General features: G+C 36.0%; 1 protein-coding gene across 1 annotated transcript in view; it reads left to right on the top strand.

The window, feature by feature from the left end:
- TACR3 (tachykinin receptor 3) overlaps nucleotides 1-22,713 on the top strand; it is a 35,809-nt gene extending 13,096 nt beyond the window's left edge. Inside the window, exons 2-5 of the mRNA XM_027907150.1 lie at nucleotides 728-916; nucleotides 2,660-2,810; nucleotides 18,742-18,938; nucleotides 21,887-22,713. Of these exons, the coding sequence (XP_027762951.1) occupies nucleotides 728-916; nucleotides 2,660-2,810; nucleotides 18,742-18,938; nucleotides 21,887-22,202 (853 nt within the window). The 3' untranslated portion in view covers nucleotides 22,203-22,713. The remainder of the gene's footprint in view (nucleotides 1-727; nucleotides 917-2,659; nucleotides 2,811-18,741; nucleotides 18,939-21,886) is intronic.
- The last annotated feature ends 1,066 nt before the right edge of the window (nucleotides 22,714-23,779 follow it).

Consider the following 23,779-nt stretch of genomic DNA (forward strand, 5'->3'; position numbering starts at 1 on the left):
AAAAAAAAAAAAAAAAAAAAAAAAAAAAAAAAAAAAAAAAAAAAAAAGGCACGTAAAGGAGACGATAACTAAATATCCTGTGGAGAAAAATATCTAAGTGCAGTAAAAAACATGAAAAATATATAAACTTGAAATTCTAGGTATGGATGCTGAATTTATTGCATATTTTATAGTTAACTATAAACAGAGTTACCTTTGCTAAAAAAAAACCTTTTCCATAATTACCCATCTCTCAAGTATAAAAATTTCCAAAAAGTAGGAATATCTTGAATGAAATCAAGATATCAAGAATCACCTGCCATTGCAGGAAAACATGGATGCAGAAGATTTTTGTACCAATTCTTATCAGGATCACTATCTTACAAATATTATTGTTATTGTCTTGTGGCTAATGTCTGTACCTAAAAATCTTGGGCAAGTGTGCCAAGAACCTACGTGTGTACTGTAACAATTAGGATATATCCCTTTGCAAAATAATTGCTCTACTGATATACATATGATTAACTGGGTGTCCCATGGCCGCAAAATAATATTCAATGAACCTTCTTCTCCTTCCAGCACTGTCTTCATTGGAGCTGAACCACCCAAAGACCACAATGCAATCAGAACTCCAGGAAGACAAATATCTCTGCTTTTATCCTTCACTTTAATCCTAAGCTTTGGCTCATTCTAAATACTTATGAATCTCTGAAGATTTCTTACACAGAGGTTTTTGCTTTTTTTATAGATACATGGCCATTATTGATCCCCTGAAACCTAGGCTCTCTGCAACTGCTACCAAGGTGGTCATTGGGAGCATATGGATTTTGGCTTTCCTGCTGGCCTTTCCACAGTGCCTGTACTCCATAACCAAGGTGATGCCTGGGAGAACTCTTTGCTATGTAGCATGGCCAGGTGGTCCAAAACAGCATTTTACGTAAGCTTTTGTTCTTCTAAACTTGTGCACGGTGGTGTCTAGATTTACAATTGGCTTGGCAAAATCTGTATTCAGATCATTCAGATCATTCAGATACTCTATATGCAGACTAACCAGCAGTGTTGGTCACTGAGAAATGTAAAGCCAGTTATCTAAGCAAGGAAAACAGAGCATTAGAAATGATAAGTGGAATACATTTTTTCTCATCCACTTTTACGAGGGTGCTCCACCCCATGCTGCATATCCAGCATCATTGTTCCACTGAAGATGGCTACTTTGATACAGATAGAGATGGTCAGAAATGGGAACATAATTCCAAGCAAGATTCCTTTTTATCCTAACCAGGAAAAAAATATTTCTATTCTCTCCTTACAACCATTCAGATTGGAAAAGACCTCTAAGACCATCGAGTCCAACCACTAACCTTACGCTACCAAGGCTACCACTAGACCATGTCCCTAAGTGCCACATCTGCACATCTTTTAAATACATCCAAGGACAGTGAATCAATCGCTCCTCTGGGCAGCCCGTTCTAATGCTTGACAACCCTTTCCATGAAGAAATTTTCCCCAATATCCAATCTAAACTTCCCCTGGCACAACTTTTGGCCATTTCCTCTCTTGTTACCAGGGAGAAGAGACCAACACCCATCTCACTACAATCTCATTTCAGGTAATATTAGAGAATGAGAAGCCCCCAAACAAGTTTCTTTTTTCAAGGTCTCTTCATGAGAGGTCTGAATTTTCCCACTTCTTTCTGTTACACTATTACTTATGTCAGATATCAGTCCAAAAGAGAAAACTGGATAACGTATAATTGGTTCCAGCTTCTGAAAGTGAGAATACCAGTCAATTAAATTCAATATATCCTGTTTGTCCCTCTGACTGGATTAGGAATAAGTGCCTACCTAGCCACCTGTCCTTTAATGTCTTCACTGACATTTAAGATGAATATTGTGTTCAAGGCTGAAAGTAACTATCTGTAACTATCTAGAATCAAATTTGACCTTTTACTCTCCTTGAGGCAGGTGAAAGAGGCCCTGGTCATATATAATTTTTATCACTTTAGGAGCCATACACAGACATTTCTCTTTAGGGCAGTAAGGTCACTCTCAGTGACAGCTGGGTATTCTTCACTGGTCATTCACTGGGCTTTTATCTGAAGTTGGCATTTAACAAGGAACTAACAGGGGGCAAAAGAAATTATGTTTGTTATCCCAGTGCTCCCATCAGCAGTGATGACTATATTGCACATAGGCTACAGACCTGCACTGCCTATGTGTAACAGAAGTGCCATATGAAGGATAGCAGGTAACAGGGCACTTATCAGGGCCTTTGTATCAATATACCATTAAAATCCTAATTTTCCTCTTTCATTTATGGTCCTAGAGCTCCAAATGCCTAGCTTGCCCTCATGATACTAGGCTGTGCAACAGTTAAATCAGATAGTTATGGACAAATATACCTTACTCAGCAGTCATTAGTCATGATAACTATAGAGTCATTCTTAACATATGCTAATGCAGGTTCAGCATCAGACACCCCATAACGCACTTGCATTAAAGTGTAAATAAATTTGCAGTGCAGTTCCAGACTTTCAAAATGACAGTGAAAACACCAAGGACCAGCCAGTCAATATAAAACATGCTCTGTGCAAAATGTAGCACTCTTGACTTCTAGCAGCCCATTCCATTGGTATAGCTCCTTCGAAAGCACTTATCACCTTAATACTTTTTCATTGCAGGTATCACATCATTGTGATTGTGCTGGTCTACTGCTTTCCGCTGCTTGTCATGGGAGTCACTTATTCCATGGTGGGAATTACCCTCTGGGGAGGAGAAATACCAGGTGACACATCCAACAAATATCACGAGCAGCTCAAAGCTAAGAGAAAGGTACTGTTCTGATAAATCCCACTAAGTTAATGCTGATAAAATCATCTGCAATTGTGTTGCTAAGTATCACAGTATGTTCCTTCAGAAATACCAAATATTTGAAACAGCAGTAACTAGAGATCTGCTTCAACACAAAATGTGATTAAATTCAAGAAGTTGTCTTCTATGTTCACTAGCTCTTTTTGTAACTTTTTTTGTAACTTTGCTGTTTGTCACTAAATAAAGGTAGCATTTGGGTTTTAACTTCTTAATCTCCATGTAGCAGCATATAGTGTCTGCCATGTGGAAACTAAGTTGTTTAGCCTTTCACAGAGTTAAAATACTGAGTTTTGAACAATGGGCTGATAAACCATTAGCTCCTCTTAGGTCAGATTTTTATCCAACTGAAACAAAAGTGAGTCTTGCTGTAATTCTCAAGAGATTAGGCCCATGTATATTTGAGACAAGCACTGATCAGCCTGTTTATAATGAATAATTCAGATTTTTAATCAGTAACTTTTTGTGGGAAATACAAGCTAATTTTCCCAGTTCTTTTCTTTAATGTCTTTCACTGTAAGTATTGCCTAATCTAGCTAGGCTTGGTTGCCTATGATCTGAGTATTTGACTATCTCCAGTTTTGATAGTGCTCCAGTGCCATTAAGGTTCTTCTCTTACAACGTTCTTTTTCTTAACCTAGCTTTTCTTATTTAATAAGGCAGCCTTCTGCTTTTTACTTCTGACTTTTTTTTTTTTAAATACTAAAACATATTTAACCTTTTGGATTTGAAAAGAAGATACCCAAGGATGGGCTTCTAGCTCACAATGATGAGCACATTTTCAGTTGCTCAGTTGTTTCAGTTTGCTTTCTGATGCTTGGAATGTGTCTGAACTGTGGTATGTGCTACCTGGCTGTAGCAATAGCAGAGTGGGGCATATTGAGTCCTGAGACAACAGGAGATCTTCTGCAAATTCTGGAGGACACTGATGTTTCCATTTCTTTCAGGACACTGCCAGAAATATGGAGGTGGATTTTTTTCCACGCCATACTACACAAAATTTGTTATAGCAGACAATATAAGAAAAGGAAGGTTAGGATTTTCTCCATCGTACATCTTCAGACTCATGAAAGTGTAGAGTTTTCAGAAGTTTCAGTTGTCAGAATATTAGATATGTTTAGACAACTTTATGGCATATAATATCTCCTGTGGAACCAAAAGTCATTATTTATTTTTGGTTTAACATAGCTTTTTTAAGAGGGAAAAATGCTAACCTCTCTTGAGTTACCAGAATGCAGTATTAGCACTACTATTGCCTTGTAACAGCTCAAGGATTATTTGCAGTGCAAACAGAGAGAAAATCATGAAAAATAATCATGGAAAACTAAGCAGAATGCTTTGCATATTTGGCCCAAGGCAAAATTATCGGACTAATTTTCACAAATGCTGAAAGAACTTAAAAATCAGCATTTCACTCTTCGCACTCTTTGACATTACCCAAAAAGTTCAATATTATCATTACAGTCTTTGTCATGCGTGTTCTCACTTACCCAAAAGTGCTTTTTCAAAGTTATGAAATTACCTTTCCGGCAGAACGTAAGCAGAAAAAAATGTCACTGGTCAATTAACTCTGCTATCACCAATGTTGCCCTTTCAGACACTGAAAAAAAAGGAAGCATATACCCAGTGGATGGTGACCAGGTTCTGATTGTAAAGAAAACCAAGGAATCTCTTTCACACAATTTGCAAAAGCAAGTGTGAAAAGAAAATTATTAAAAGCTAACTTGGAGAACCAGGACATCCCAGAATTCAGCATCAGTTATCACAATGACTGAGTAAAATAATCATGACATAAAAACTAGAGGTCTCTGAAGGGAAATCTAGCTCTTACTATATGATATAAAGGGCCCAATTAAATCCCTGGAATACTTTAAAAACAGCATCTCTTTAGAATTCTAAATATATGCAAGAAACAAGGTGTAGCATCCTTAATTAAAGGATTTTAAATGTGAGAGTACAGGAATGCATACCTTCCACATCTGCCACAAGAGAATTAAAATATGTGCAGGTATATTATAACTGCATCAGTGACTTTATTGGCAGAGCTCCATAATGGCACTTTAGCTACACTGCTGTGCTCTCCCGCAGGATTTATGAAATAACTGGTATTTGGAAAGATGGATCATAATTGGTTATTCATGGAGAGGAACTAACAGACTGGAATCCAAATAAAGACATAACTTACTCTTCTTCCGATAACAGAACTAGTGCTTTGCCTTTTTCAGAAATCATCTGTTTTTCCTGCTGTTTCCTTATTTTATTTTTTACCACATATGAATCAATGACATGAAAACACATTAATATGTATTTTTATACTACATTGTACCAACTAAGAAAAGTGCTCATTAGAAGTAATGATACTTTTGCTGGCACTAAAAGCTAGTCGACAAGGTCAGAATGAAAAAATAAAAAAGAAAAAGAAAATATAAAGAAAAAAAGAAAATAATAAAATTTAAAAAGGGAAAAGAAAAAAAAAAAAAGGAAGAGAGACAAAGCCCAAAACATTACAGTGCAGCATCAAAACTCTTGGAATACTGAATTAATTATTGGCTGACACAGATTTGGTCAAAATATAAAGCTTACTCATCGTAAGTAGGTGATGAGAACATTACACTATGAACTCACGTCACATGATAAGCAATAAGTACTTCTGAAATCAAAGATTCTTATTCTTAACAATCAACCACTAAGTCTAGACAGACAAGCTACTTAGATATTGCCCCATTCATGAAACCTTATGTGAAAGTTTGCCTTTAGCCTAATGAAACAAAATGTTTTGAATCCCTGGGTCCAAGTGTTTATCTTGCATGTGACTTCCCACACCCATTGAAACTGCAATTTTATCCTAGACAATTGTTCAGACTTCAAGGTTGGAAAATAATTGCTACCTCAGGGGACTGCATAAAGGCATGGAAAGTTTAATATCCTTCTGGTTATTTAAGCAATCCATCTTGTCCTAGCCTTTCCCAGCATGAGGACCAGCATTCCAATCTCCCATAAGTGATATGTTATATTCCATTTTCAAAATGGCATAAGGGCTCAAAGTTTAGTATAGCAGAAAGTCAATACAACTTGATTATCCTCAATTCCATTAAAAACACCAGCTGCAATCCACTTCTCTACAAAGATTTCTACTACAGATTTTAAGGGATAGCAAAATCTTCATAGCTCATGACCTCATCTATACTGAATCATCATCTGAGAATGGTTTTTAAAAGTCAGACAGTAACCAACACAGAAATTTGTGGCCTTTCCTCAGGTAATGATCTACCAAACCTGTCCATATGTCAAAATATTCACTTCTCCATGTTAGGCATGCAAAGAGGACCAAATCCTAGAACACACTGTATGCAGGGGGAAGGCACCTGGATTACAGCTCATCCAAACTGGCCATGCAACAGCAGATTGTGGAAGAGACTTACATTGCCATTGTGCCTTTCCCACCATTTATTTACTCATGGGCCATGAGTGTTTCCACCTTGTAGATTTATTTGTGCTCTTGCATCATGGACAGAAAAAACTGTCATAGTGGTATAGAAGCACTTTGCTTCTCTACTGAGAATGTGCCCACTCCAGGACAATGGAAACATGCACAAAGGGGCACCTGCACTTCCCCTGAGAAGGCACCTCTTCCCTTTGGCTGATTTTACATTTCTGGGAGTGATAAGTGAAACAACCTACTCATTCTATCGTGGGGTAATGAGGGGAGGAAACTCCATTTGCTATGAATATTATAAACTCCTGCCAAAAATAGGTGCCATTATAATTTTTTGGTCCATCAGTAATCGTCATCTGCAAGTGGGTCTACTCTTTGACTTTGTAGAGATTGACAATGAAAATAAAATGCAGGATAGAATAAATAAATACTAGAAGAGAAACAACAGAGGCTGGAGAATTAAACACTCTGTTAAGAACAGGTGGTGTCCTAACAGACATAGCCCTATGGCTTATATCGTATTGTGTGGGTGGCTATATTGCTTGACAATCTAAAATTTCACACAGATATGGTTTAATTATCATTTATTCAAAATGATGATGCATTGTAAACACCTTGTAGGCCAAAGCTTTATTGTGATTGAAAACCACAGGTGTACTTCAGTGCAGCCACTCATTAATGCAGCAAGCATTCAAAAAGCAAAAAGACTAAACAATATCAGATTTAAGGACAGTTTAACCCAGCTATCACCAGTTCTGTACACTCCACTGCTTTGTTGTCAATCAACAACCTAAAGAAACAGAGATGCTGTTTAAGAATTCCAGTCCTTACATGGAAATGTCCATTGATAATTCCTTAGGCAGCTGAAGGTGTGACAAAAATACCATGCAAAGTGGTAGCTTTTTATGCTCATACAATGTCTTTCCTCTACATGAAATACAAGGTATTGAACTAAAAGTTGCTGAAGTGATTAGTCTGACTTTATGATTTTATACTTATTAGTCAGTCTCCTCTGAGATTATACTTGCATAGTATCTTAAACTTCAGGAAACTATTCTAGAAATTGAATCCTTTTGAAGACTTTCATATCAATGAGACACAACAAGTTTTAAATATCGGTTTTATCTGTGGTTGCATTTGACATTTGACACATATCTTGCTTAAAGTAAATTTAAAAAGAACCCAGGAAGAAGGGATTCTCAGATGCTTTTAAAGGCTCTTTGGAAAGCAAACTCATCCCTTGTTTGCCAGATGCTGTAAGATGTTGAACTCTGTCCAATACTTTCTCTGCTTATTCCTTGAGTGTCAGTTTATCTCTTTCAATATTAAAATGTTAAATGAAAACAGGACAGGAACCAGCCTCGGGTTCTGTCACTACAGACAGTCCTAACAGAATTCATCTGATATCATCTTAAACCTCCATCTTTAAACCATTTTGCCTTCTAGTTCACTATATCTAATGGAAAGTGTTCTAAAAAATCTCACCAATCCTAGAGTTCCAGTTTCCAGGCAAAATTTCTTTACAGATAGCTCTATTTAAGCCATTATTTTCAGTTAGCTTAATTCATTACCTAGTATCCCTCAAAGGTGCCACCTCTACAGATGTTCCTATATCTATTTCCTCTCTCAGCCTTTATTTACATTTGTTACATAAATGAAACAATTGTCTGTGGCCTTCTTTTATATACCAACATCTACATTCAACAAATGACCAAAACCAGACAAGGAATGCCAGCAATGTACTGCCACTGTTGTCCTGGACAGGAGTAATAACACTTCCCTGCTGAGAATGCCTCATTCGGAACATCCTAATATCTCCTTTTTCATTCCATTAAACTGATGACCTGGTTGTGCTGTAATGAATCAATAACTTATGTCTCCCCCTCATTTGTTCACAACAGCTCATTCCACAACTCACAGCAGAAAATCTTATTAGTCCTTAATTCAGCAACTCTCAGAAATTTTCTGAGTATGATCCTACCTATGAAAGAACAGTGTAAAATGATCCTCAAAACTAGCACAGTACCAATCCAGCAGTTTCTATCTACTCTGTGATATCTGCCACTGCCACGACCCCACTTAGAGACACAATCACTTCTGGTACCATATGAAGTATATGACCAGCACTGTGAAGTTGCATTTCTGCTTCTGCAGTTCTTCAACATCCACGTTCTTCCTCTGCCTCACTTCGGCAGCAGCAAAGCTGCTCAGAAGTGTCTCTTCACCAAACTTATTTGGCATGCTCTACTTTTGCTGTACTAAACTCCTCAGTACATTAACTGATGCTGATCTCAAGGCTGACATTTAGAGAATATATCCTGGTTTGGAGGGATTTAATATTTATATTATTATTATAGTAATAATATAATAATTAAATACTAATATTATTAGTATTTAATACTTTCTAACAAAAAAAAAATTCTCTCCACCACCTTTCCAGTGCAAAGCATTTCCCAAATTGTGCTCAACAGTGAAATGCAACAGGTAAAATTACTTACAAAAATTAATAACTAAAGACAGATGTCCTCTGATTCTGCTTCAGGGTACATCTCACTGTGATATCCTTAACTCTCACAATTTATGGGAAGTATGAAATAGCTTTGCTAATATGGCACATGCAAACCCTGGTAAAGCTAGAGCCTGACTTCACAAACTGTTACCCAAGCCTAAAGCTGGTTTTATAACACTGTAGATGCAGTTACACAAGGGGACGTGGCATGGTTTTTAGCATGCTTTCTACGAGGCACTGATGGGTATCCTGCCTGCTGGTCTTCCCTGTGGCTCCACGTGTATGAGTCAGCACTGGCCATGAAGTAGGTTATTGGACCAGACTGCAAATGTTAGTGTTTCACTGACATTTTGAGCAGTTGTCCCACACCCTGCCAGACTCACCAGATTGGTACTGACTCAACAGTCAAAGTCAGTATTTGCAAGTAATTGCCATTACAGCTAAAAGTTTGCAGAATAGGTTGGGGATTTTTTAACCTTATTTTCCCATAAGCTTAACTAAAGCTTCAAAAGGGTAATGAGGGTCAGAATATCATATGAATATCTGCCTGCTGAAAATAGTAGCAGAAGAAGATATCTTTTCCAATTTTGATCAGTAATACATTCCCACAGTTATTAAAAACCTCATCAAGAATATGAAGTATTGACAGGAAAGTCTTATTTGGACATTTTTATTTACCAGTAATTAAATTCTTGCACAAACAACACATTCATTACAATGTATGACCCCCTTCTTAAGCACATACACACAGAAAGGTTTTTTCCGGATGGACAAGGAAGCATAACAAATAAACTGAGAAAAGTTTTAGGTTTTAGAAAGTTCTGATAATCCTTTCCATTACCAAATATATAGACCGGAAACCTACTGAAAATATAGAGAATAGGTAAAGTAATTTTTAATGTTGTGTATCATAATTTTAATTTCATAGTCTTATTTTTCCCATGCATAGAAGTTGCTTCAGAAAAGACTGGGACATGAGATAATGGGGGATTGTTATCATTGTATGTTAAATACAAAATATTTTTTTAAAGATCTATTTTATCGGCTTAGAATTTTAGGGGGGAAAAAAACCACAAAAACCAGGGTTCATCTGTTCTCTTCTTTAGGATTTTTCCCCCATGAATTTGTACTCTTTATAATAATTTTCCCACATTTTGAACAAGTTTTCCTATTGAAGTAAAAGTGAAGTCAGACCTCCTGATCATTTCCTGAACAGGATTAACACAGTGAAATCTAACAAAATTACTGGAAGCTGCCCTGCTCTGTCTCTATCTACCAAATAGCCACAGCATACTCAACAACAGTGGAATCTTCCACTCACTGTCCCAAGTTTTCCTAAAACTCAGCTACGAACTGTGAACACATCACATTTATTGTCCATGCTTCAAGTAGCAACCACAGGGGAGTAAAAATACAGTAAATTCTAAAAATGGCTTTATACTGTGCATAAACCTTGACAGTTTAAGTATTTACTGACAGACTGATGAAAGTTTTCCAGTTAAAACTTTTTTATTCAATAGCTGGCAGAAACACCAAGTCAGGGGTAGATTTAAGAAATTGGTTCTACATGGTCAATGATGAGGCTCAGAACTGGGCACTTAGAATTTCTGTGATGTTTCTCCTTGGTATTTCTATATTTCTGACCCCTTATGGCATAAAATTTACATCAAATATTAAGTCTAGGCATAGTCATAGGGCAAAAATTTCTGCTTAGTAATGCCTCATATTTTTAAGAATGGAAGTAACACTGGATTAACAGACCAAAAATTTCAACGTTTCATTCCAATATTAGTGAACTTGGTGTGTTTTCAAATGCATTGCTGAATTGAACTACACACGTTAAAATAATAAAAACAAGATACCTACCAGAAAGACAAATGAAAACCAAATGTCTCTTTTTCAAAATTTACATGTTCAGCATGGATATTATGATCTACATGTTTAAAACCATGAAGTTGTTTTTTCTTTTTAAGCAGACTTCACTTTCTCTGTGTAGAACAAGTTTGGGACCTGGTCCTCCATACAAATAACCTTAAAATCCCACATTCAGGACAAAGTATGTTTTTTTAAGTTGCATGCAAATTTTTTCTCCAGCATACAAATAAACTTTGTAAACTTCAAAAGATCTTTTGTTGTCTCATCTATCAGCAGTCAAAGTTATCCCATTGCATATCCTAAATTCTGACCAAATGAATAGCCCTGTGTGTCTATGGGTGCATAAATAAATAAATATACACACATACACAGATAAGAGAGATCACATAAGAAGTCCCTTCCTCATTGAGTCCCTGTAGGGAAGTCACGAACAAATTAATTTTAGCATGAGTTTTGAGTCTGTTGAGCTTTCTGGAATAGTGCCCAGCACCTGTGCGATGAAAACCCCAGGAAAGCTGATGCAGATCAGTCATTGTGGAGCACTGCAGAGCCAAGACCTACATATTCAGCAGAACAGAACTGCAGTTCTAGTATTGCACTTATAGATTTTTACATTCATTACAGGTAAAAACAAAACATAGCTTCAGCACAGGTTTATTTCCTGAGTTATAGAAGAAGTCTATGTGACTACTGCCTTAAGACTTAGTGTGAGAAACCTCATTAAACATCTACTACTGCATAAACTTACAAAGAGGAAACTAGGTGAAACATCCAGAGACACCACAGATGGTGACTGGAGCTGAACTACAGAGAACCTACAATATTCCAAATGTACTTTTCTCAGAAGCAGATGAAAATTATCACTGACACACAGAGGATTGTCTGTATTATGTCTATCAATACCTTCACCTAACAAATTTATTCCTTTAACTCAAGTGCTTAATACTTTAGAACTTTCTATACTGCAACATTGTAAATAACCTATTCAAAGCACCTTTATTTCATTACTCATTTTCTGGGATGAATAGAAATAGTTCCTGATTTCCCCAGGTTTTAGAGCAGGATTCCTAGAAACAGTTTCATCCACCCTGGCATGGGGCAGATTCTACCTTATTCCACAGGAGTATCAAACCACTGCAGTAACAACCAGTGTGTTGACCATTATGGCCAAGTCATGTGGATACTTTAATACCAGAAGCAATGCTAAAGTGTTTGCAAAAAAAGAAGAAATAGCAGATGCTGCCTGGACAATGACACTCCTGATACTTTTTAGCTACAATTGACCAGATCATATACCTTTTATTGACCAAATATTTCCAAAATATTCTGTATGTGAATACCAGTCTCCTTCTCCTAATAAATTCATAACCTTTGTCATTTGTGGAATAACAATAATAAACTAGGCACATCAAATGCAAAATATAAACCTCAACACCACCGACATTAACAGTTTCCTTTGAACTCAATTCAAATGAAAATATTCTGGGGGAAAATACTATATTTTTTTTGCTTTTTTTTTTCCTTAGGTGGTAAAAAATACTTTTTCTTTAACCTTTGAAAAAGAAGATACTACTACTGTTGCAAATGCATAATTACAATGGCAGTAAAAAACTGCTTAACTGTGCTTTTTCCAGCAGAATTTTGACATGCATTTTAAACAAGTACATTCTAGGAATAATTCATAGTTTTATTCCTATCAACACAGAAGAGAAGAAAGAGGTTTTTCAAACCATTTATTAAATAATCTTCATTCCTTCCTATGATGTTCTTCTGCCAAAACTATAGAGAGATATAGTAAACATTCAAATGGTTTCTAATTGTATAAATCATTTAATTCTCCTGGGTGAATAAGCTGGAAATAAAACAATCCAAAAATACTGTAGTCTTTCTGTACGAAATAAGAGCCTGTGATCCTATTTGAAAGATAACCAAAGGTACCCATCTGATTTTAGGTTCAGGAAAACAGATCCCATTATTAGGAGCCCACTTTTTTTTTTTTTTTCAGACCTAGATCTCAGATGGAAAACCACGTCCAGTAACGCCAATCCCAAAGCAGCCACTCAGAGTTAACTTTTAAAGAACATTAGAAGTTTATGATACTTAATTCTGAAGACCAAGCCAATGATACAAAGCCACCTTCTTTTACTTGCTGTCTGACTTCCAGAAAAAAGCTCTTAGTCTGAGCAGCAGACATCAGCATATTCCCTAATATCCAACAATCTCTTGTGAGGAATTGAGATACTTTTTTTTAAGATAAAGTAACATAAGACTTACTGAAATCTTTCCTCTTCACTTCCTATCAGATGCTTGTAAAAATCATGTATTCTCAAGGAAAATAAAACTCTGAGAAAAAAATTACCAATTTTCTGCAACAGAACAGATATTTCTTGACATGTTGAGAGAATCTCAGTCACGGCCAACCCGTGTTCTATGCAACTTTGGGAAAACATAATTTAAAAACTATAGTGGCTCAGGTCATTCATAAAAAATGTCAGAATTGCTTTGATTTGGGGGGGACCCCACAATTTAGCACCTGTAAGATAGCAATCTGATTCAAAGCTATTTCATACTAGAACACAGTATCTTTTTTTAACTTTCCAGTTTAAATAACAAGTGATTGTGAATTCTGTCTGCAATTAGGGATTATGCAAACTGATATGAAAAGCAGTTTCTTTATTTCAACAATTGAGAAAAACAGATGAAAAGCATAAGTCAAAAGAATAAAATTATTTTGAGAATTGGAGTTGACAAGTAACTTACCTGGCTGAAAGACTTTCAAGTTCTCCAATTTTTCTCCTCCCTGATGTGCATCTCCTTCAGCTGTTAAGAATACGTCCTTTCTATGGGCTAAAAGAGAACAGAAAATCCCTGAACTTGTCAAAGCCCTTGGTATCACGGAAATCAGTCCTATCTCTGTACTAATGCCAGTAGAGTCATATTTGCATCCCAACCTTCTTGCAAAAGATAGATAATTTACTCCAAATAAGCACTGTGGAGAAGCAAAGACATACTGGTGTTCCCTTCTCTCTGGTGCTTAGTGCACAAGTGCCATGTATGTGCCCAGGACTGGGAAGTGGGTTTACTGATTGCATTCTAACATGTCAGCAGAAACACCTTCTGTAATTTTAGTTTGGTATTTTACTTCTCCCGAAAGCGCACAGAGCAGAAAGAGGAACGTTATGATTTCCAGACATAAGATGTGAACTATGTTTAAGTTGTATTCATGAACAAATAGTATCCATGAGTGGGTTAATGAAGACATTATTATACTGCATGAGTTCTTAAATTATTTAGTTCTTAGTTACATATGCATAACACCTAAGAGTAAAAGTTTTGAAACTAATGAAGTTGTACTGTGCGATATCAGTGCAAATGAAATCAGAAGATAAATTACTGACCCTGTAGAAGCAACACTACCAAAGATGACTCAGAAAGGCAGTAAGGATCTGGAGAAAAGACTGAAAGGAAACAATTGAGTAGGCCAAGTCTAAGGTATTGATGACAAATCAATGCCTTGGAATGTGAATTGCTGTGTTCCTCAAGTAGCAACTGAGTCTCTCAGAAAAGTGCATTTTATTCCTGATCTTTCAAGAGCTGCTCTCAATGCTTCGTCTAAATCGGACCCTTTTCCTAGCTATTCTTCATTCAAAATAAAAATGGGAACAGAAAAAAAATGTATTTTCTGCTTTTTCAGAGTGTAGCAGAATCTGTTAGTTCCTTTTCACTTTCACTGCTTCTAATGTTTCACTGCAAAGGCAAACCTGCAAACTCCAATTCCATCTGTTTCGCTCTTTTAAATATGTTATTACTCACTACATACCAATAATTAATGAAAGAATGTTTCTTTACTTGGACAGGAAAGATTTAAAGGAATGGACAAGGCTATAAAGCACATAAAATAATGCTTTTTTTCTAGACATAGTTTTTCTTAGACACAGGCAGCAGAACGTGTTGATAAAAATCAATACATAAAAAAAATACTCTGATTTTCCATCATATTACAAATCTAGCCTCAAGACTTGCATAAAGGTTGCACAACTGAGAGACTCAGTACAATTCATTTTAACAAAAGTACTGCCTGGAACAGAAAAAAAACCTCTTTCCTCCAGCTATGCTGCCCACAAAGGTAGATTGAACAGAACACCAGGAGAAAATGGTGCCACTGGGACACAAGTTGATGATTTTCACTGCAATTCACATTTTGGAAAGCTTCATAGTGAAATGGTGGCAGGAACAGCTACACTTGAAGCCAGTCAAGTGAATTCAGTAATTTCCTTCTTTGCTTGCTTTACAAATGTTTCCTAATGCACAAGAAGCAAACCCTTATTAATGAATTCTATGCGACATAGAAGAGAGAGGAAGGTAACTGAAAAATGGTAATATCTCAAGAAAGTAAAGCACAATAGGCTTATTAAAAAGGACTTTTTTTTTTTCAGAGTCAAAGTTTAAGTAGCCAAAAAACAACCCCAACACTGAAGCTCTCTTTTATACTCTGCAGTCAAAACTGAAAAGTGTCACTGGAGGCTTTTTAGTGAAACATCACAATGTACTGGGAAAAGACAACCAGGTTTTTGTGGCAAATTCCTACTTAGCCTGTTTCACTTATTTTCCCTATGCCCTGAGTTTAATGGTTTAATGGCACTTGTTATTCAGGATTTATACCAAATAAATTCAAGGTGCCCTGGGTTTATAGACCTTGACGTCACTTTCTGTTCATAGTTATTGATATAACCAAGAAATGAAACAATACTGGAAAGATCAGTGTTGCAGACAAGAACTGCAGCCATAAACTGCAAGGTATGGCCTTGAACAGTGTGTATGCCAGTCTCTGAAAGAGAAAAGGAAATTGGGAATAATCTCCCTCCTTTTTAGCTTCCTCTTATTACTTTTTTCCTCCATTTCTGCCACTACATAGTCATTCTTAGATGACTAAATGAGAACAGGCTGGGGATTTTTGATTTCTCTCATAACTTGTGCATTTAACTTCAATTTGAACTCTAATTGCCCTGTGTTTCAAACAATTTTAAGCTACACAGACTTGCAACGTCTCACTTAACTTTTCCTTAGGAAATATGTCAGTGAGTGCATTGTACTGTATGAATATTCAAAAGAATGACAACTTAACTTCGACTTTTTTTAAATATCCCTTTTTACTGGAGAAATTCACCTTTTTTTTTTTTCCAGGAAAAAGCATTTTACACATTAAAACCCATCTTGTGTCTCCCCTTAAACATACTTTTATTAGTATATTACCATTCACAACAGTGGAATGCAGATTGATACACCCTTACCTGAGAGAAAAATGATACAGCAAATTTTAGATATTTTTTGGTATTTATGAGAAACAGCTGCAAATCTGAATGATTAAGAAGTAATGTGGTTCACCATCTGTCATTCAAGTGACTTGTTACTTCACAAATTAAATCAAACACTAATGGCCATCTAAAATCATCTTTTGCATGTTGTCTAGTGTAACTATTTGCTTCAGAAACTTCTGCTTTCAGAATGATGATGACTTAATATTTAATCATAGATTTCCAGACAGAAATAGCAACAAGAAAATCTTACACTAATCTCACCGTTTTAAAAGATGAGTGTTTTGTTTTAAACAAAACTGTAATCTTGCAGAAAAATATGTAATCTTCTGGGGTTGATTTGACATTTTTCATTTCAAAACTTTAAAAAAGTTAAAATATTTAAAATTAAAATCAAATTACCTGAAATCGTCACCAAAAAATATGGATTTCCCTTGTAGTGTAAAAAGTTATTTGAGACTTCTGGTTCCTTGAAGAAAACCTAAAATACTACATTTAGTAGTAATCCAACCCAAAACTTCATTCATTTGGGGTTAATTTTTGCAGCAGTTGAAATCAAAATGCAATTTTTTGGGCAGGTTGTGAAGGTTATTAGCTTTAGGAGACCTTTAGGTTACTCTTGAAGTACTGCTTGCCTTGCCCTTCAATATAACATGGAAAACCAGCCAATAAGAATTTGGATGTTAGAAAAAAAAGACAAACAACCCTCTTCTGGAAAATGTTGTTAACACAACTGAGTAGGCCAAACTGGCAACCTGCATGCTTATTGTGATTTCTACCAGCTCTAGGGCATGAGTGACACAGTGTTCAACCAGATTAAGCTACATTATTTGCTGGGAAGCTCTACTGTTCTGGTTCTCAAACACTGCATAGACAAAATGTTCAGTGTAAATACAGATTTCCATGTCTACACTTTGAAAACTTGGAGACAAAAATCCTTTCGTTTAGTACCTATGATATTCCAGTTACAAATAATTCTAGGAATAACTTCACATGCACAGCTGGTACCGCAAGATTTGCTAATTAAATATCAAGGTAAGTCATTAGGCTCCCAAGTGTTCTGGAATTACAGAAGTCCTGAACAGTGCTGAGGTAATACATATCATTCCTGACATATCTGTAAAAACAGCAACAAGCAAAGTGCACCTATAAATGGATGGACACAGAACTTAAGTATTGTGGTAAAACTATGGAGTTAAGTTTTCTGCCTTTAAAATGTGTGCAAGGCACAAGTGTAAATCTGCAGCAGAATTTATGTCCAAACCAGTGAAAAAGAGATATCATTTAATGATAGACTGTGATTTGACAACATATTTTTATGGTTTCGTATTAATACATGGTTTAGTCCAGAAATGTCTGTTCACATACAGTCACAACCTCTTCCCCTCACCCCCAAAAATAGCATATACAGTCCCATAAACTCTATTTATGCCTAGATATAGACACACAGATGTACACCTACCAAGAGTGAAAGTGATACTATGTTTTAGCGTGTTGCCTTCTTTTATAATAATACCAATCTTCCTTCTGCAATGATTTCCAGTTAATGGATAAAGAGTGCTTTAGAAGCACCAAATATTAATAATGTTTATGTGGGGTCAGATGTCCCTTTTGTATATGGCAGTGATGAGCAATAGTTATATCAGCAATAATGAGTATTCCTATAAGCAAAATCTTGTATAGTACAGTCCCAGCCAGCAGGAAAGATGTTAACTGGGGCCAGATATTAAATGAAAAATTGCTTTATGTTTCCCACTGGAAGGTGTAATATGAGTTAAGGAGGGCACAATAACATTTATGTGTAAAATTATGTAATTATGTCAATTGAAATGCTATAAAAAGATTAACCAAAGACATGTAAGTATGGGAAATTTTAGCTCTTTGTTTTTTTCCCTCTGGTAAAACTAGAAACAGGAGGAAACGACGTTTTGTACAGAGAAAATAAAAGAACTGTTCATAGTGATCCCTGTTATTCCTCAGAATTCACACTAAAAATGAGTAAGAGACCTCCCAGCAGAGATCCAGCATGTCTGGTTTCATTTTAGCCACAAAAAGAAAACCTGTGGTGTAAATGTGTGACATACTAGGCTGAAAATGGTAGCTGGGCTAGTACTTGACATAGCTGAAGAGGGAAAGACAGGAGTGAAAATTTTACATGACTTGAAAGTTTTCTTCATGTATTTCCTGCACAAAGCAGAGCTTCTCTTCATTTGTGCTTAATGGAAACTATGGTAGCTAACAGATGTTATGATGACTGCAGAAAACAACAAATTAGGATCACCAGCCAAGGGAATTGTTAGCCGCTGAAATTAGACAGGATACTGCAGTTGCTCATTTCCTACAACCTAGTGTTACTCAAATCACAGCTAATAATTAGGGACAAGAAATATACTTGCAGATCACAACAGCAAAAGACATCAAGGTCAATAAGGCCAAAACAAGGTGTCCAAATTAAACATCCTGTAAACTTATTCCATGATTAAATGTGGAGAAAGAAAGTGATATTTTAGGTAGCCAAAAGTAGAATCAATACAAACAAAGTTAGAGAAGATGTTCACATTATTTTTCTTAGGAAAAATAGGATCTCCAGCCAAGAAAAAAATAATTAAGAGAGCCAGATTGAAAGGGAAATCTTTTAAAAACATATTCATCTCTTCTTTGACTAACTCTAATAATCAATTGCAAGAAAATTATTAATGTACGTTGAAATGTTAGTCCAAGTAAAAAAAGCTAAATATCATTATTACTTCTTTCTTTCAGGTGGTAAAAATGATGATTGTGGTTGTGCTGACATTTGCCATCTGCTGGCTGCCCTACCACATTTACTTCATAGTTACTGGGATCTATCAACAATTAAATCGGTGGAAATATATTCAGCAAATCTATTTAGCCAGCTTTTGGCTTGCCATGAGCTCTACAATGTACAATCCCATTATCTACTGCTGTCTTAATAAGAGGTAAGAGCTAATTATGAAATGACGTGCATAACTTTAATGAGAATATAATTGGTTTAAACAGGATAAAAGACAAAGAATTTTCGAATAGTTTCCAGTTAGTGAGAAAGAAAACAAAATGCAAAAAAACTTTCTTTAGGTTTATACTTGAAATGAATACTGAAAAAAACCCAAAGGTGATCTTCCAGTAAATAGTTTGGCCTACTTAAAATTTCAGAGCAAAATTCAGTTTTCTGGACCCACCCCTTCCTACTTCCATATGCAAAATTTAAAAATCTACAGCATTTTCATATATTTTGGCTTGCAAAACACTAAAATAATGAAGTAAAGACAGTCAGTAGTCATATAAAGTCCAATCTGTATGTTCACTAATTGTATCCCAAATTTTGTTTTACAGTGCTGGAAGGATATAATATAGAATGTGATTTAGAATATAGAATGTTAGATTCCTACCACGCTCTGAGATCTGCAACAGGCTAATAAAACAAATATTTATATTCTCATTACTCAGTACCTAAATTTGTTACTGTTTGGCAGCAACACATTATGCTCTGAATTTCAAAGGCACTGCATATGTTGAGTTTGATGAGATTTCAGAGATATTTGCTAGTCTGAAACTACTGCATTGCAGAATGAACTCATGTTTTTAATTTCAGCTTGTTGAACCAGGATCTAAACTAAAATCATCCTGGCTGTCCTGTTCTTCAGCATTTCTTCTAGTATTGTTTGACAAAGATCACCAAGAACAACAAATCATTTTACAAATTCAGTCAATGTGAATCACTATTGAATAAGTTAATCTTAAAGATTATTTAAATCTCTTTTGAATTAGTGGCCAGTGTCAAGTTTAATTACTGAAAAGCTTCATACTAATTTTGCAAAATATTTCTAAAACCCCCTAAAGATCATGCAATGCTTGACAAAAGGAGTGTAATTTAAAATGAAGTGAACAAATACTGACAAGGTGTTATTGGTGTAAAAACACTGGAGTCTTCCTCTCTGATGAGGATAACTTATGATAATTAACATTCATGATCTTTTATAATGAGGCAAGATAATGCCTGATTTCATACAGCTTTCTGCCCCTTCTGGTAGTTTACAACTGTTTAAAGAAGAGGTAAAGTTTTAGCATGCCAGAAAAAACTCTTACTCAAATGGCAAATTTCCCAGCCATTTCAACAGAAAGCAAATTTCAGTGAGTCTAGAGCAAAAGGAGACTCACAAAGTCTCAAGACAAAAGTAGGATGAAAAAGGCAAAATCAAAGTAGGATGAGAACACATATTTTCCAAATAACTACCACAAAACTTCTAAAACAATTATATTTTCTTCAAAAACTTTTTATGAAACTGTTACAAAATAAATTATTACTAAAAAAAAGTTAATATCTCTCATGTGGCTTACGTTGACAGTCATACACTGCGAAATTAAATGTCTGGATTAAAGAATACAACCAAAGAAAAATTAATAATATTGAGATACACTAAAGATCACCCTGTTCAGAATTTAATGCAAGAATGAAATACTGTTGACAGTTTTCTTATAATTAAGTTCAATATTGAAATCAAGAAGTCAGAACATCTGTTTCCTTTTCATTTAGTAGGGAAATAGAGCTTGTTGCTGGGAGTCAGATCAATTCACACAGTATTGTTACCTCTAATGGATCTAGTATCAGACAGAGCTATAACACCTATCACCAGCCTCATCTTCTGGGCTAATTAGGATATTACTTACATATCTAGATAAAGAGACATCTTTTCAAGAAGAAGAAAAACATGCCCTGAATTAGAAAGAGGATGGAAGGTGCTAAGAAAAGTAATACAGTTTAAACATGTTTAGGTTTTACAGTTCTCTTCACTAAATCTATTGCCATCAGAGGTTTTTTCAATATCTTTCCGTAATGTGGACCGCACGTAAACAGAGCAATACTGAATAATAAGCTACATGCTTGCCTGTCATCATACAAGAACTCCATGGCAAACTTAAAAAATAGAGGAGGAAAGAAAGTTACTCCTGATAGATCAGTCAATTTTCACTGAAAACTTAATCTGAATTTTTATCTGTAATCATCACTGCGGTAGTTGAACCATTGCTCCAAAAAGTTTACAGACAGGATAAACAACACAGCTGATTGTTGAGACAAAACAAGAGAAGCAAGACAAGGGAGAAAGTCTGATAAGCTTTAGGTCTAGGTGAAAAGGTGTTCTTTTTCCACTTACATATAGATATGCAGGGAATTCGTTTTCTAATATATTAAACTTCTACACACAAAAAATAACAATAGTCTTTATAGTAAACCTCTGCATCTGAATTGAAATAAAATAACACTGAATGAATATTGCAAGCACTGATGCAGTAAAGCTTCAAAATTCTCATTTGTACATTGTTCACAGTCAGATTTCAACTTTCTAGGATCCTCTTTAATTATTAAAAATTACTTTCTAAATATTTTAAATGAACAATTATTAGTCATTACATCACTCCCATGTAAGTATCTCTGCTAGAGAGGGAAACACAGAAGGGATGGTGGAATCTGGAAACTGGGATGGTATTTTAGAGAAAAGAATTTTATGAAGTTTCTTGCTGAAAGAAGATGAAAATGTAGGTGCAGATTTTATCAGAGGTCAAACCAAAACGGTTTCTATGAAGACAGTTCTATGAAAGCTGGTGTTGTTTATTTAGGCATGGGCAAAGGACAGGAAATTTATTATCAAAGAAATACCAATGTTAAAAAGCAGTGAAAGCACATAGGAAATCAGAAAATGAAACAAGTTGTTACTAGTATCTTTTTTTACCCTTTAGTCTGGAAAACTCCCACTGACTTCACCACACCCAGGACTAGGGGAGGGTAATTAGCCGAGTCAGTGTCCCGCCAACACAGTTACATTTTCAGATGAAGGCCTGCGGCTGGGTCTCACAAGCACAGGCTTTCACCAAGCGTCTTTCCTCCTAGGTTCCGAGCTGGCTTCAAGAGAGCTTTCCGCTGGTGCCCCTTCATTGAAGTGTCCAGCTATGATGAGCTAGAGCTCAAGGTAGCCCGGTTTCATCCCACCCGGCAAAGCAGCCTGTATGCTGTGTCCAGAATGGAGTCCAGCACGACAGTGGTGTTTGACACGAGTGATGGAGACAGCAAGCACACCAGCCATAAGAGAAGAGCAGCCCCAAAGGACTTGAATTTTAATGGTTGTTCACAGAGGAATTCCAAGACCGTCTCCACGGCCTCAAGTCTCATCAGCTCACTGCACACTTCAGCAGATGTTTACTCCTAAATGTTTCATGGTGAGAGGTGCCAGAAGGGCAGCACTGGACAATCATCTTGACTTTGGGACTAGATATTCATACTGCAGGAAAGCAAACCAGATTCCACTGACAAGCCCCAGCTATAAATGTTGTGAGACTTTAATGTATCACTTATTTTTTGCTTTGGAGAGAAAGAGGAATTCAAAGACGTGTATGCCTCAGTCCAAAAGCATAATTGCACCTTACACACAATGTTTGTAGGGCTTATCCAAAATAAGCCAACGGCATAAAAAACATTGTTTCAGTTGCATCTGACCTGTGGCATTTACATCTCACTTACTGAAATATAACTGGCCACTTAATTGAAGTTGAAATGTACAATATTTTCTATTATGAGTGTATTAATTTTACAGTAACAAAATTACATGAGATTTGACGAAAAATGTCTTTATAATGAAGATCTAATGAGCCCCAAGCCTATTAAATTTACCCCATTTAGCCCCATTCCCAGGAAAATAGACAAAATGCATATGAATGAAGTTCAGCTCTGCCTGCAACAGTACAATTTTTCAAATATATAGGAAAAATATTTTTATTAACATGAGAGCATGACTAAGAGACTAAGTTAAATTCTACCAAAGTTTTCATATTTTTGAACAATATGCTCCAATGGAATGTGTACTTCCAGTAGGATGCAATGCTCTGATGAATGTCCTATAGCTTTGTATCCTAGTGTTAAGTGTAAGGTCTGCCTCCAGCCACCTTAACAGAACCTTCCTGATCGACTTGAGAAAGGTCAAAAGGTTTTAAACTGGAGATTCCTATATAAGAAAAATAGCAATGTGACAGTGGACTCTTCTCTGCAGAAGATAAAATAACATGTTTCAGTATGAGAAACCTTAACCAGGAAAAAAAAATATTAGGGTTGTTTTCACAAATTTTCCATAGGTTGATGTATGTTAAAATACTCCTCTGCCTGCATCTGAAAACATGCTAGGCATTACTACACAGACACTTTCCCACCAAATTCAGTCACTGACCATCACTGTTGCAAAGAAAGCTGAATGAAATAGAAAAGGGACCAGAGAGCAGATTTGTTTTAGTTAAATGACTGTGTCAGTTGCCTGGATCAGCTGGCTGCGTAATTGTTTGTTCTCAAACAGTTAATCAAAACATAAGCAGATGAGCGTGAATGTCTTCCTGCATTAGCCAAACCAGCACAGGGCAGTAAGAACTGGCTGAACCCAACACAGTACCAAAGCTGAGCAACTAACAGAGAAGTCAGAAGAGAGAAATGCTGGAGCTGGTTTGAGTCCACATTCCTTCTCAGTGACTGGGGATGATCAGCATTGTGACAGTGAGCATACCATAAGAGACCAGTAACAAGAATCATGTTTGTATTGTGATCCATCTGTATAGTCAATTGCTATATTCTGATAAGTGTAATTTGTATTTGTATTGTGATTTCAGTGCACTGTGGTATCACTTACTAAATCGAAATCTTGCCTAAAGTAAAATATCCTCAAATATGGTACATTAAACCCTCCCTGCATGGAATAACTGAAGAGCCTGGTCACAGAGTATTGTACTCTGATAAAAATGTATC

Source organism: Empidonax traillii, unplaced genomic scaffold, assembly GCF_003031625.1.
Source record: "Empidonax traillii isolate 1590-97213 ecotype Southwest subspecies unplaced genomic scaffold, ASM303162v1 scaffold1412:size141878, whole genome shotgun sequence".
Taxonomy (NCBI): Eukaryota; Metazoa; Chordata; class Aves; order Passeriformes; family Tyrannidae; genus Empidonax; species Empidonax traillii.